Source organism: Streptopelia decaocto (genome assembly GCF_964273445.1).
Source record: "Streptopelia decaocto genome assembly, chromosome: 7".
NCBI lineage: Eukaryota > Metazoa > Chordata > Aves > Columbiformes > Columbidae > Streptopelia > Streptopelia decaocto.
This window is the reverse complement of record NC_138661.1, coordinates 42,164,643-42,179,500: the sequence shown is the minus strand read 5'-3', so window position 1 is coordinate 42,179,500 and position 14,858 is coordinate 42,164,643. Positions and strand designations below refer to the sequence as shown.

Here is a 14,858-nt window from a genome sequence, read left to right as displayed (position 1 = left end):
GGAGACTGCTGCTCTACAGACAGCAGAGTGTGGCAGCTAAGTGTCAATATATTATGCGGGGGATGGAGCAGCCAGAAGGACTGGCATAGTTTTAGTGACAGGTTACCATCTGTCAATAAACTCTGAAGCCTTTGTAATTCAGCATCTCCCTGACAGCTGTTTTCGTGGGATATAATGCAGTGCAGGGCTAGCTCAGCACAAAAAAAAAAAGGAAAAAAAAAAAGTGATGATTGATTATTTCCTGTAGACTCTGTACATGGTTTTGCTGACCTAATTTTCTCCACTTTTCACACTTGGTCCTGACCTGGGGTCTGTCCCTCAGCAGCCCCAGGCCCCCCGCACACACAGCTCTCCCATTGTAGCACATCTGACCTGCAGCCTCCTACAAGCTGAGGTTCTTGCCAGTTCTGCTGAGGCATCTCATTACAGGGACAGCAGCTTTTACGTATACAAAAAACACCGTGTTTGTGCTGGAGCCATAACCAGCTGCCAACTACTTGCCCTGAATCCTTCCTTCAGATTGTGGGACTACCCTTAGTTCATGCTCTGAGACAGCATGTGCGCTGTGGTGCAAGTCCAGCTCTTCAGATGCAATTCCCTTCTGCCTGCACAGGACCTGTTGTTGTTGTTTTCCCTTGCCTTGTGTTGACCACTGCGCAGCACTGTTAACTCTTCACCCAACACCATCAGGGCAAATCTGCAGTCCAGCAGCCATGTGGTGGTACACAGAACTCCTCAAAAACCCCCAGGCCAGCTGACAGGGAGCTGGTATGTCAGCATTGCCTGGCAAAACATTGTACAGCAAGTCTCTTCCATGGTAAAGCAGCCTGGAGTGCCTCTGGAGGTGGGACACGGGAGCAGGTGGGAGATCTCCATGCTGCCTTGGACTGCAGAGCATGTGCCTGTCCTCTGACATTTCTGTATGGCACAGGGTGAACTGGATTTGCTCTTATCCTCTTCCAGTCGAAGAGCTGTTGGGCCTTAGAAATAGTGGGAGATGCCCTTACAGCATGGTGGTTTAGTTTCTGTGACTGTCTGCAGTCTTCAGCAATGATGTGATGATTAACCATACACTGTTAACCTTGCCTGTTCCTGTGAAGTGATCAGCCAGCCCTGGCTCCGTGTATCTTTCTGGGAAATGCCCTGTGAAAGGTTGCCAGAGCATTGGCTGCTCTGTCAAACTTAGTAGCATTAGCTGTAAAATTCAAGTTTCGGTCTTTTCGGGCACACACGTAGTTGACCCAGTACAAACTCTTTTGTGGAAAGTTATTAAAATATCCTCTACATCTGCCCTTACTCCACAGTAACTGTCAGTGAGAGGGCTGTATAGAGGTTTATTTATTTATAGGTAGAACGAGAACCATTTGTGAAGAAACTAAATGTCAAATAAAAGCAGTGTTTTACTTAGCATTACCTAGTGCAGGAAATGCTGGCAGGCACCACAGAGAGAATTGGCCTTCCCATTCCAATTCTTTGTTTAGTCACTTGGAGTTAGGGTAACCTGATTTTATACACACAGTTGTATGTCTTCATTTCCTGAAAATCTCTCTGCTCCTGTTGTTGTGCCTCAGTACTAATATTGAATTGAAATGAATGGAATATTCCAGAGCAATCTGGGTAATACAGTGCTCCAGGTTTGCAAGGCTGTTTATGTCGATGAGCCCTTTTAATGAAATGTGAACTGAGCTAGATCTGCAGTTTCTGTAGGGCAGAAATCAACACTGTCCTTCGTGTTGTGGGGACATAATGTGCGCTGGTTGGAATGGTGCTGTCATGCTCATATTCTTCCCTTCTTTGGTGTTTCAAGGGCCTTAAACTCTGGAGTTGAGTACCACTGGGACCAGCTGAATGAGAACATCTTCACTGTGCATTCCAGCAGCAGGAGCACTGAGCGGCCTGGGTAAGTCTCCTGGGTGCAGGTTAAAGAGACCTGACCCTTTCTACTGCTTTTGTAACATCTGACAGCACTACTTCTTCTTTGTTCCCTTAGCACTGGTAGCCTTAATTATGCTATTTTTTCTACCTCTGACACTGCCTAGTTGGGCCACCTGGCCTCCTTCCAGCAGGTGACATTCAGTGCACAAAAGTGCTGCCGGTGATCGTGAAGTACGTGTGTCATCTGTGGCCTCAATAACGTCCACAAGCAAGCTGCAGGAGGAGCATGTGGGGCTTGACGCATCAGAAACACCATGCAAAGTAAATGGCCTTTGGAGGGTAATTGAAGAACAGGGGTTTTCACAGAGATAGGTGCAAATCCAGTGGACAGTCCTGGTGACTGATTTTCATCCCTTTTGGTTTTGGCCATGGGACAGTTGTTTCTCAGCAATAAACTCTAAAAATAAATCAAAATCCCTTGACAGCCCTGTTGGCTGCTTCATCCAGTCCGTCTGGTGACGCACACATTAGTTACTCTAAACGTGAGGGTGATACTGCAGTCCCTTGCTTCTTGTCTCAGTGCAGAGTACTTCTTACGCCAGCTGTTGTCAGCAAGATGGTGCTGGCAGTCATGTTTCTCAATTGGGAGCTCCATGATCCCGAGGAAGTTATGAGCTGGTGTACGGGGCAATGTCGCTGCTGTCCTACAGTCTTGGTCTGATTGAGGGTGAAAAATAAGCAACAGAGATTCTTTATTTTGCCACGTGAGTAGACATTGCCACTACTTGCGTTTTTTGACAGCACATGTCACAGCCTTGCATGATGGGCTTAGGAGCAGCTTGAAGGCAGAAGTACTGCGCAAGAATGAAATAGCTCAAAGAGAGAGAAACATAAGTGTGGCAGGTTTCAAAACCTTATGAAAAAAGGTTGTGAAAGAGGCAATCTTCCTAGAATCTCTTTACCGTTCCCAGCACTTTGAGCCAGAGGTCAGTTTTGGAAAGAGCATCCAAGCATTGTCAAGATTCAGCTCTTGTGGTATCGTACACTTCAGCTGATTCTGAGAAGAAGCTAATGAGCCTTGAGGCAGTTCCTGTTGTTCGCTTTGGAGAACAGAGAATGTGTGTTGTCCGACCGGAACAGGCAGAAATGCCTGCTGGAGCGCATTCATGTGTGATGCCGACAAAACAGGAGGTTCAGAGGAGGGAAGGGATGCAGGCTGCGTCTTTGGGCATTAAAAACACCCTGCCAGCATGCAGAGGGAGGTTGTGTGTGTGCTTGTGGTCCTGTGCTGCGTGTCGTGTTCCCTGCTCAACTCAGTGACGTCAAGAGTTTTTCTGCAGGCTTAGTGATGTTGCGGGGGTATTTGTCTATGCCTGTCAGACATGCTGCTTCTGTGGAAGGGTGAGTGGACTTTAAGACTCTATTGGCTTAAAACTCAAGAGACCATCCAGCTGAGGCTGGAGAGGGGTGTCTGTGTGTGTGTAAATAAGTACAGGTCACAATTGCCTCCAATGCTCCTGGTCTTATTTGTTTTTCTCTCTTTTCAGAACCAGCAGAGCCACATGGAGGACAGACAGGGACATGGGCCTGATGAATGCCATAGGCCTGCAACCCCGAAACCCCCCCACCTCTGTGACTTCACAGGGTACCCAGACCTTGGCGCCTCAGCTGCAGAATGCCGAGACTCAGACAGAGAGGGAGGTACAGGAGCAGGAATCCGCCTCTGCAGGGACTGGGGAAGGTAGGAGCTCAAGCAATGATTTATTTGACAGAGCCTACCTGGTGAGTGAGGAGCTTCCACATAGGTTCCACATCCTGTCAATGATTTTGAACATCCCTGAATCTCTTCAGCATAGACTTCTCCAGCCTAATTTGCCTGTAGCCAGGCCAAGATGATCATGAGAGCAAATCTCTGTCCGGATGAGTAGAGGAGTTGTCTTTTTCACAGGCTTTCAGAGGGCAAAATGAGCTCTTCTCCTGGTCATTTTGTCTTTTTAGCACCAGTTGTACCAGCATCACTCCTCACAAATCCCCTGAACTCTAACCAGCAGTATGGCTACAGACTGCTAAGAATTATTCTTTTTTCCTCTGTGTGAGCTTAGCTTGGTTCTTCAACTTCTGCATCTAAAACCTGTGCAGGCTTCAGAAGCTTAGCATCTAGATACAAATGAAAATACTGTAACTCATTTATCACAAAGCAATATTCTGGTATTGTGTTTAGGCTGATAGATATTGGCTGTGATGAGTATCTAGCTCAGGTATTCAAAAACTCCTCTAGTATTTTCCAGTCTGCATGTAAAGAGCTGGAAACAGGTCTGCTAAAAGATTCCTGTCTGATAAAAGACCACTGATCTTTTGAAAGCATGGTGATTTTTGCCCAGGTTTTCCATCTCTATGCCATAGCATTGTGCTTGAATCCAACTCTGAAGGCTTGCTAGGAAGAAGTCGGACAGCATATACGTAGGAAAGCTAGAGAAGTTCAAGGAGGCAGTTTTGAGGGTGTTGGGTCACGATGAACCCACTTGGCTTTGGAAAGCATTCCATGACATGCCCGTTTGTGCCTGTGTGCTTGCTTGTGCTGTGTCGTTCTGCAAGATGCTTTTTGGCATGCGACTATTGCACCGTTTCTACTGTGCAGCATCCAGCATATGTGATAAGGCTTTGTGTTTCTCTGATCTCTGCTCTTGTGTTCAAAGTTAAGTGGCACATTCCTGACCTGTGTGGTTTCCCATCTGCTTATCTCAGCAGAGCTGGGATTAACCTCTCTGGAAGGTTAGTACAGTTGAGGCCGTGTGAATAAGGCTGGAACGTGAGATGTCTGGACAGAAGCTGAACTTGTGGGAACTGGTTCTTCCACTGGATGTGGTGTGCAGACTGAGCACAGGGTACAGTGTGGGACCTTCTTGCATCAAGGCCATGATGGCTGATGCTGCAGGCTTAGTGATCGTCTTTGCTCTGTAACAGCCAGGGGAGTTCTCCAGTGCTGCTTCTCTCTGCTTCTGTTCTGCAGTCATATGAAGGTTTTGTTATCTCATTCTTTCTAATTAACCTTTCAATTTTTCAGGTCTAGATCATGGTTTTTAATTAGACCATTAATGAGATGGGGAAGGGTTGTCCTTTACCAGTGCCTTGGGTGGGGTATCTCTACAAAGGAGCAAAACATGTAGCATTTGGAAGAAAATGAGTGTAGATAACAACCCTAGGACAGAGATTTCTCTTTGTCTCCCTTTCTTGCTTTGAAGAAGATTGGCAGATTCCACATCTGGTGTGATTTCTGCCTCAGACACTGCCTTATCACATGTTCCCTTGCAAGTGGCCTCACCTGCAAAATGGGCTGTCACAGTCTTGTTTCCTACGTAAGGATCTTTAGAATAAAGGAGTTATTTGAGTGCAGATGCAGGCGCTGGAGGTGGGCCAAGCACTCTTACCCTGTAGCTGATCATTTCTTGTGCCAGTTTCATTCTCAGTGGAAAATCCTGTGCAAAGGTGCAAGAGCTGCTCAAAACAGGGAGCTGTCAAGACATTAACTATGAGGAGCGTGTAGAATCAAAAAAAGCCAGTCCATGACAGAGAAATAGTACAAGGGCCTATACTGAAGCAGAAAGACAAATTTTCAGCTGCTGTTACTAACACCTCAGCCAGTTAGCCAGGGACTTGTGGCATCAGTGGTCTTATTCATCCAAGAGTCTTCATGCTTCACATTACACTTGAGCCCTGCTGCTCTGCTTGTGACATTGAGATGGCTGTTTTTCCAGCATCATGGACTCTTGTGATGCTCATCCAGCATGTTCAGGCAGGCTAGATTAGATTCTGTGCTGCTTTTCTGATGGATAATTTGCCCACTGTATCTACCGTAACTCTTTGCCTGTTGGAAGGGAAACAGCATTTCCTAATAGCAGGATTTAGATGTCAGGGACATGACAGGGGAAAAGGAAGGAAAAAATGTGCTACCACTAACTTGGTGTGTGACCTAGGGCAAAGTATTAATCATCTACCAAATTGGAATAAATCTGCCTATAGTACAGTACACCAGGGGCTGTGGAGATTAATTAGTGTTTTGTGTGGGGCTTTGAAGATGTAAATCACTACGTAAAAGCTTAGCAGTATTATCAGCGGTAGAATGGATAAATCAAATGTGATTCTGAGTAATATAAAGGCAAGTGGTTTAGTTATCACCTCATCACAAGGGGAAAAAAAAAACACCACACAAAAACCCCCAAACCTGAATGCTTCAAGAAAAAAAAAAAAAGGCCAGTGCTACCCCCAAGATTGGGTTTCTGTCCAGTGTCCTGTCAGCCCTGCTGTTGAAGGGAGTTCTGGCTTAGGGCATTTCTTGCAGATACGTGCTTACTGTACAGAAAAAAAAAAAAAAAAAAAAAAAGAAAAAGTATGCAGAATTGCATCAGAAATCTAATTAAGCTCTGTGTGGGTATAAATAGTTTCCTTTTCTCATGCAAAGCTCTGCGGGGACTTTGCTGTTCTGATTATCTTTCTACCTCCTTTGGAGGAATTGAGTATATGATGACTTTATTAGAAGTGAATCCCTCTAATGTCTGTATCTTTTTGTTTTGCAGCGCCTGATAGCTGCCTTGTGAACTCTGCTCCCAAGCTACACATAAACTGAATGAAGTTAGAATTGAGAGAAAACTAGGAGACACCAATAAATGCCTAGACCAGTGTTTTCAGCTGTCTCCTACTTTCTTTTAAGCTGACAGACATAGTGGAAATAGTGATGGAGTTGTGACATAGAGGCACTCTGAATTAGAAACAATCTGTTGGGAGTTACACTACACTTTCCCTTGCAAATGGGCAGGCATGATGGTTGAAGGATCTGTATTCACCTGGCAAATTAAATCTCACTTAAAAAACAACAAACATTCCTAATGAGATTTAATCGCCCAAAGCTTTAGCCTTTACAAATTGTAATTCCCAGTCCAGAGTGGGTCAGGCTGCGGCTGACACTTGTTCAGGCTGCTGGAGCTGTGGAGTAGGGTGCGAGTGGCAGGAACTGTCAGGGATGGCAACTGTGCCGAAGGTGCTGCAGGCTGAGGGCCCTTTGCAGAGCTGCAGGACACTTGTTTGGTTGTGCACCCATGCTATCCCGACTATTGACAGTATATCAATGCATCTATTGGGTAATACAATTGTTTAAGAAGAAAAAAATCTCCAGACTCAAAAACAAACAAAACCAACCAAGCAAAAATACCTCACCTTGATGGAAATGACTGAAAGGCAATTGTTATTACAGTTCCTATCATCTGCATTGTCTTTGGGGCTTAACATTGAGACAGCTAGCTCAATGCTCGTTGTGCATGTAGGCCTACAGAACTATCGAAACTCCAGCTATCAGAAGGCTTGCTGTCAGCAGACTGCTACTTTGCCTGTCTCTGGGGGAGCAACAGATTGACTGCTGTTGTGCCCTATACAGTTTTTAACCTATTTGGTTGAAGCATTTCTCACCAGCCAGTACAAGTTCCCATCATGTCCAACTGCTCTCAGAGGCTGCAAAGGATACTTTTGAGAGGGAAGAGAGTTCCAAGATGAAGGTTTGGGTTTGTGGGATCCAGTCCACTCAAACTGTTAGTAGTGAAAAGACAGCACATGCAAGCGAAACTTCCCTGATATAAGCAAAGTATCCTGAGGATGCCTAAGGAGCACTTCTGAGCAGAGTCAGCGAGCCTGCTTGTAGTGTAACTTAATTAATCTGAGACCTTAGGAACATGTGTTGGGGGCTGCATGGGCAGGAATGCCCTGTCCCCAGCCGAGTCTCATGAATACTAAAAAGAAACCTGTTGTTTTACATTAGCTGAACACATTCTTGCAATGCTGTTGTCAGATGTGATGTGACTTTTGTGTGATTATTGTGGAAATGGGAACCAGGACACCAGGGATCAGCTTCCAGATCTGCCTCTCATTTTCCAAGTAGAAACATGGGTAGATCCCTTAGCCTTTCATCAGCCCATCCATCTGTAAAATGTGCATCATATGTCCTATAGAACTGAAAATTTCAATTTCTCTTTAAAACCCTCTGAAAAGCACTACCTAAAAAATAGAATCAGGTTCTAGAAGCATGTACTACGCAAACCTTAACAATGTGAGCGGCTGCAAGTACCTGGTCCCCTTGGGATTAAATTATGGGGGGTACTTTTAAACTCTCATTACAAAAAGAAGTTTCACTCATACAAATCACCAAAGTGAGAGGATTGCTAAGAAATTTGTTACAAGTCAAAGCAGCAGTGTGTTTTCAGCGTTCTGCGGAATTGTTTGGATTAGCTATCTCAGAAAGGAAGCATGAACATGCTTCTGAGCTTGGTTGGGGAGAAAAGTAACTGGTAGTATTTCTTCTGGCACCAAGGAAGATGTGATTATTCATAGCTGGTTATGCTGTGCTGTGACCCTGCCTTTCCTATTCCTGTGCAAGGAGTGAATTCATTTTAAAATGCTGATATTTTTATCTTTGAGCATCTGAATTAGTGGGTCAGCTCACACCTCAGAGCTATTATTCTATGTTCTCTGAAGACTTGGGCATCTCTGCAGTGCTTACACTTAGTTCTAATTTTGAAGCTTTGGTTGCAAGCATGGCTACTAATGACTGCTGGTTTTAGAAAGAGATAAGCTGAAAATAGGGGGAAAATAAAGAGGGATGTCAGTATAGTGCACAGCCACACAGGAGCCTGATCTCCTCCTTGCTTTTGTGAGCTTTGCACTTTATCAGGTGGGTGCCATCCATGCACAGAGATATGCAAGTTGAACTCCCCATAGGTACTTCAGAGACCACTTCATTTAGGAGTGGAAATGCTCCTGTGTCATGCCCGCCTCCACTGAAAGTTTGTCAGATATTTTGCCTTCATAGTCTTCTGTGTCAAACTCTTGTCTTGCTGGAGGAGCACCCAGGGGACTGCTAAAGACAGATGCATCAGCTAGGGAGTATTTCGTTAAATGTTGGAGCCTGTCAGCTAGAATGACAGAAAGCCCCTGGTCTTTGGGATAATTACTCTCAAGAGTAATGTTTTGTGTCTGTGTTTGGGATAGATGGGGTTTTGGATGTCTGGAAAGGTCACTTCAGTTAGAGTAGAAAAGGTCTGATAGGGACAGCACTGTGGACACAACATTAATACTTGTATTGTTCAAGGGAACCTTGGGTGATGCTTCTTTGTCTGTCAGGTACAGAACTTGTGTGTCCCTGTCCAGAAAAGGATGAACACTCTGTCTCAAGATCGTTTCCTGCTCTGTGATGGATTCTGACACAGGGACAGCCCAGGTGTGGGACAATTTGGCAGGTGTTAGGCCTTCACTGATGTTTCACACTCTGTAGCTAGAGGTGGTTAGCTCAGTTTTCTGGATTTTGTCTGTAGTGCTCTGTGAGGGTGGGGGTTTTTTTATTATTTTCCTGACCCTAGAAGGTGGACTTAGAAGAATGTGAGCTTAGGATAAAAGATTTTACATGGCCTAGGAGATCAGAATGTAGTTTTGAGCATAAAATGAGAGAAGAGGAATTGTCTTCTCTGTATGGAGGATTAGATGTGCTGTCACTTGGCATATTCCTCCTGCACAAGCTCATGTTCATGCTCTGGATATGCATAAACCACTTGGAATCTGAGAAAAGTGTCACCAGGATGGGGTTTCTCTCTGTCCTGCTTTTGTTCATCTGATGCAGCAAGGAATGGAGTTTGCACAGCTGCAGGTTCAAACTTAGAGTGACACAAGGTGTGTGGTTTATGGCATTGCTCTTGTTTAGAGTGCCTGTGTGCACGTTCTGAACCTCCACCAAATGGAAGTTAACTTACTTCACTTGCACTAACATAGACTGCATTGGCAGCCTGGTGAAAGAACGTGTGTGGGAGTCACCAGGCAGTAGAAATGGGCTGTATGTGAATCTGTGCTGTACCTCAGCTCCAGGCAAATGGTGCAGGAAGCTTTGCTCTGAACCAGTCAGCCCAGGTCCTTGGCAGAACCTGACAGGGGAAAAGGGGAGGACAATATCCCAAAGCAGAAGTGCTTGTTGGCTGCTTGAATGGTGGTGATCACTTCTGGCCCTTGACAGGCTGTCTTTCTGGAATTTCCAACACTGCTGTATCTCTGTGCTTGGAATCTGAAGGCTCGTGTCTTGCTGATTTCTGCTGTGGCATCAAGCCCTTGCCTGTTTTTGGAGGAAGCAGCTGGAAATTCAGCCATGGCACATGGTAATCAAGGGGCAGGGAAGAGCAGGGAGTGCTGTGGTGTGCACTGCCTGCAGGGACTCCTCTGGTGAAGCACATGTTTGTAATGCTGAGGAGCACCGGCTGGGGATCCTTGCTAATTTGCTGTTCCAATGCTTCTGTAAGTGATCTGTCAAGAGCGCAGTACTTGCTGTTTCAGGACTTGTGCAGGGATGGCTGGCTGGCGCGTCTCTGAGCCGGGTTGCACATCTTGGCTTTCTCAAGCTTCCTCTCTGGCCTGGCCAGATGGTTCGTAACAAAGTGCTATGACTGTGCCCTCAAAAGGACGCAATGACTGAATCCAAACCCATGCTTTTCAAACCTTCTGCTTGCCTCTGTTCATGATTAATGCTTCAATATCCCCTGGTGTGCATGTTTTTTCACAATGAAGTTTCCAGTATGATGGCTGCTTCTGTCTGTTCTTGGTCTTTGTGCTGGTCAGGCAGGTTCCTAGTCCATGCATCAGCCACATCCTGAACAGGATTTCTCTGCTAATTGTGGGTCAGGCTCTGCCCAGGAGTGGGTGTTCTTGCTCACTCCTCTAGGTTCTGCTCCAGATTCTCATGAGGTCACTGGTGTCTCTCTGGTCTCACTGATGGTCTAAGGACCTATGTAATTGCTATATGCAAAGTGGATATAGCAGGCTTACTACATTCCTAGCAGAAAGGGACTTATCCTACCTGTGAGAATTAAATTTGCCCTAAATGTCCACAATGTTTCTGCAGCAGGGCAGTATGTCAGCAGGCTTGCTTGAAGATGAAATTAGCTGTACCCTGTGGTGGAGGAAGCTGGTGTTGTATGATGCAAGTACCACTGAGCCCATGAGGAAAGGGAATGTGCTGTCGCTGACTGACTGCATAACAGGTTAACAGCTTTAACTATCTTTTTTTAAAAATAACCTCTATAGTAGCATGGTGTAGACTGTGCTGAACACCCCAGCTCCCATGTTGGACACATGAACTCCACTCCACAGCCCCAAGCGCTTTTGTCTTCCTAGTCAGTATGGCATTTTGTTTTTTATTGTGTTTTAACTCCTGACTACATCTAGCCTTGCTGACATTTGTGTTCATTTCCTCGGTGCCAGGAGAGCTCATGGCTTTCTCCTCTCCTCTAATAAGCACTGTGATAGCTTCATGGAGCTGGGAGTGAGATTTATCTCTTTAATAAGAATCATCAGGATCCCACTGTGGAATGGTTTTAGCAGTTTATGGTTACAGATTGTTTTCCTCAAACAGTCTGGGTAAGTTTTGTAGCAAAAGAAGGATGCTGGGAAACAAAACTGGGCTGGATCTTCCTGCTTTGGGATTTAATCTCCTATGTGGACTATGCGAGGTTTTGTTCTTCAAAAGTAATCTTCAGCAATCAAGGCATCCGATGATGGTTCTCTCAGAGCTCAATGTGGCCTGGCTATGAAGGGAAGACTCTGGATCTTAAGACATGTTCTTTGCATTCCTCAAAAGATATCATTCAATGGGAGCAGGGGCTATGTACTTGATCTTTCCTCAGTCGTAGGTGATGTGGAAGCACAGACCGTGCTCCGAAGCTGCTGTCTGCTCTTGGTCAGCAGGCCGTGTCCTCCCTGTTATTGAGGAGGTTCCCATCATGTCGTCTGCCTGGGGTGTCCTCAAACAGGTCAAGTAGGAAAGACCACAGAACTCTTTAACACCACGGTGAAATGCTTGGTTTATTGCAGTGCAAAGTGAAGTTTTTCTTCCTGCTTCTATGAGACTGGCTGGGCTGTCTCTGCAGCTGTGAGAAAACACACTGCCTCTTTGACTCTTCTTTTTTCGCAACCTGTATTGTTAGATAAGAGCTGCTTCTCCAAGGCTTGGGCATGCAAGTCTGTGAGGGATCCCTGTGGGAATGGCCAAGATTTTCTTGATAAGAGTTCAGTGCCTTTGTCTGGCACTTTACTGGAAATTACAGATATAAAATGTTTGGCTCCATCTGGAACAAAATCTATCTTCAGTCCCAGCACATGCTCATTGTGTGATGCATCTACCCAGCGTGCTTTCTCTTTCTGTTGTAGTCTGCCTTGTGCACCAAACTTGCTTCTGCTTTGTCTTGCAGGTGAAGGTCCAGAATATGGAGCCAGTGGGGAGAATGCCCTGACTAGGATCCAAAGGCTGATGGCAGAAGGCGGCATGACTGCCGTGGTCCAGCGGGAGCAGAGCACCACCATGGCGTCCATGGGTGGCTTTGGCAACCACATCATTGTGAGACACCGGATCCACCGCAGCTCTCAGACTGGTGCAGAGTCCGCCGGAGCTGAGGGTACGTCAGCACAGCAGTCAACCTCACAGCAGCTGGCAGCTGAGCTGGAGGGACGGATCCTTTCAGAGTCTTTACAGCTGTCAGAGCACAGCCTGAGCCCGCGGACAGCCCCTGGCAGGAGTGAAGGACAAAGCGCTGGTGATCTGGAGCTGCCAGAGCAGGCCCAGTCCTCCATGGACACTGAGGGACCAATTGAATACAGTGACCTAACTAATAATAACCATCTTCCTGACAGTACCAACTTCTATAGTAATGACAGCACCAGTGGGGAGTCACGGAACAGGTAGAGATGGGTTGTGTGTTGGTGCTACCCTTGTACTGCTCAGCAGAGACCTGTACCTCACAGCTGGCCAGGAGCTGGAAGAGTAGGGATGTGTGGCTCTGACAGGGTCTGGTGGTTCAGTGGGCTTCTCTGTCCTTGGTGAGTGGGAAGGGATAAGAACTGCAAGGGAAGCCGTGGGGAAGAAAGCATACTTAACTTCCAATGTTACCGCTGATGAAAAGTTATCAGGAATGCAAACCATACTGGCTGCACATCATGCAGATTTTGAAGCCCTGTGGGATCCCCTGAGCTCAGCCGTAACCCTGCAATTTTGTCAGTGTCGTCCTTTGTAAAGCTGCTGTTCTTTCTTTCCTGCCCTTTTATGCCCAGGGTCTGATCGGTAGAGTGGAGAAAGGGAAGGGGGCTACAGCATCCTTCTGGAGACAGGCAGTCCTACCAGGCAAACCTAGGCGTGATACTCCAGCTCCACTGCTGGAGTGGACGAGTCTTGCAGGCCACAGTCCCACTCTGTATCACAGCATTGCTGCCCCCAGAGCGTGGTGTTCTGAGACCTGTCCTGCCTGCTCTGTGGTCTTTTCTGGGAAGAGCTGGGCTTTGCCAAAACCTGCACAGCTCAGGATCTGCTCACAGGTGGAGATCTTTCCTTTTTAGAGAGTTAGTTTAGTACTTGGCAGGAACCTAGGCAGAACTGCTGTGTGGACAGATAGAGGGACAAGGGCTACTGCTGTCTAATCAGAATGCAGGTCACACAAGAATGTTCTAAGCTGTGCCAATATTAACGTGTATGAGCCATCCCAATGGTTTTGTGGTGCCAGGACTGAGCTGCACCTCCTTGGTAGTGGGCAGGGAATGTCTTCCAGCTCCAGGCCAGGGTGTGAGGTATGGGTCTGTGATGTAAGGTGTTGCATGTGAAATCTTGACCTTGTACATGTAGTTTCTAGTGGAGAAATCAAGGCTCTGATACTTTGTTTTTAGTCTCAAATGTGATTTTCCTTTTCGTTTGTAACTCTCCATCCCTAGCAGGCTTGTAGAGGAAGGACAGGGAAAGCGTGAGTGCTAACGAGGGAAACACCAAAGATCAATGTCATTAAAATATGACAAACCCTTGTTTGACCTACTGTCTTCATTTGTGTGATGGTTGTCTCTGTATTCAGACTTGGGATAGGTACAGCCAGCTCAGAAGCTCAAGGTAGCTTACAAATGTCAAATGATGACCACCCCGTTCCCAGGAGGAAAGCAGGCTCACCCTTTGAGTTGGAAGCCCAAAACTGGGAGGCAGGGAGGAACGTCTGGGAGTCCTGATTGCCAGTTGCCTTTTAGCCAGCCTGGAGATGAGCAGGCCCTTCTGCCGTTTTCCATCATTCAGGTACTGCAGCAGGGAGAAGGGGGAGGGCTTCTCCTGTCCTGCTTAAAAAGGTGTGTAGAGATGCAGCACTGTCTAAGGCAAACAGGGAGTGGTCTGTCTTGCTGACCCCTCAGAGCAGCGAAGGAGTGCAGTGTCCGGCTGTTTGGGTGAAGGAACGCCAGCCCCAGCGGTACCACTGCGGGGAGGGATGCTGCCCCTGCTGCCTGAACACCTGCTGCGCTCCTGCCCAGCTCTGCTAGATCTGCGCTGCAGAGACATTACAATAAATAAGGCTGTCATTAGGAAGCACTCAAGTTCCCAGTCGGGAAGAGTCTGTTAGAGAACATTAAGCAAATCTTCTCTTAAATCACAGCCTGGAAATGAACCTTAAATCAAATCAGCTGCTGCCAGGCCTCATTGCAGAGTGTTAATGAGGCTCTAAAACCTGCCCTAAGCCAACCACATCCCTCATCTGACAGAAGAGAGGCCTGAAAAACGGGATTCCCTTGTGTGGTGAGGAAGGTTTCATGCATCCCTGTATTGCCTCAGTGTGGGGTGGCCTGAGGATGTGCTGGCACTCGGGAGCTGGAGGAGCTATGTCTCAGCTGAAGACTTGGGCAGAGAGCTGTTTACTGCACTGCTTGAAAACAAAAACAGAGCCTGGAAAAAAACTGCTTCTGTTTCAGCTCAGCCTGGTATCTCCTCTTCCCTCTCCCTGTGCAATTCCTGGAAGAGTCTTGAGGCCCATTCTTGGTAGCTGTGTTGCAGAACATTTACAGATGTCCATTTCCATAGCCAGAGCCAAGATACCTACAGAAACATTTCCATTGCAGTTGGAGAAAGGTCTTCTGGAATGCCTCACTCTAGTGTTGGCAGATTCTCA

General features: G+C 46.6%; 1 protein-coding gene across 7 annotated transcripts in view; it reads left to right on the top strand.

Annotated features, from left to right (window-relative positions):
* AMBRA1 (autophagy and beclin 1 regulator 1) overlaps nucleotides 1-13,737 on the top strand; it is a 134,016-nt gene extending 120,279 nt beyond the window's left edge. For all 7 annotated transcript variants that reach the window (XM_082058666.1, XM_082058669.1, XM_082058668.1 and 4 more), the window contains 3 exons: nucleotides 1,808-1,900; nucleotides 3,423-3,616; nucleotides 12,144-13,737. In XM_082058666.1, coding sequence (XP_081914792.1) covers nucleotides 1,808-1,900; nucleotides 3,423-3,616; nucleotides 12,144-12,634 — 778 coding nt within the window. In that variant the 3' untranslated portion in view covers nucleotides 12,635-13,737. The remainder of the gene's footprint in view (nucleotides 1-1,807; nucleotides 1,901-3,422; nucleotides 3,617-12,143) is intronic.
* The last annotated feature ends 1,121 nt before the right edge of the window (nucleotides 13,738-14,858 follow it).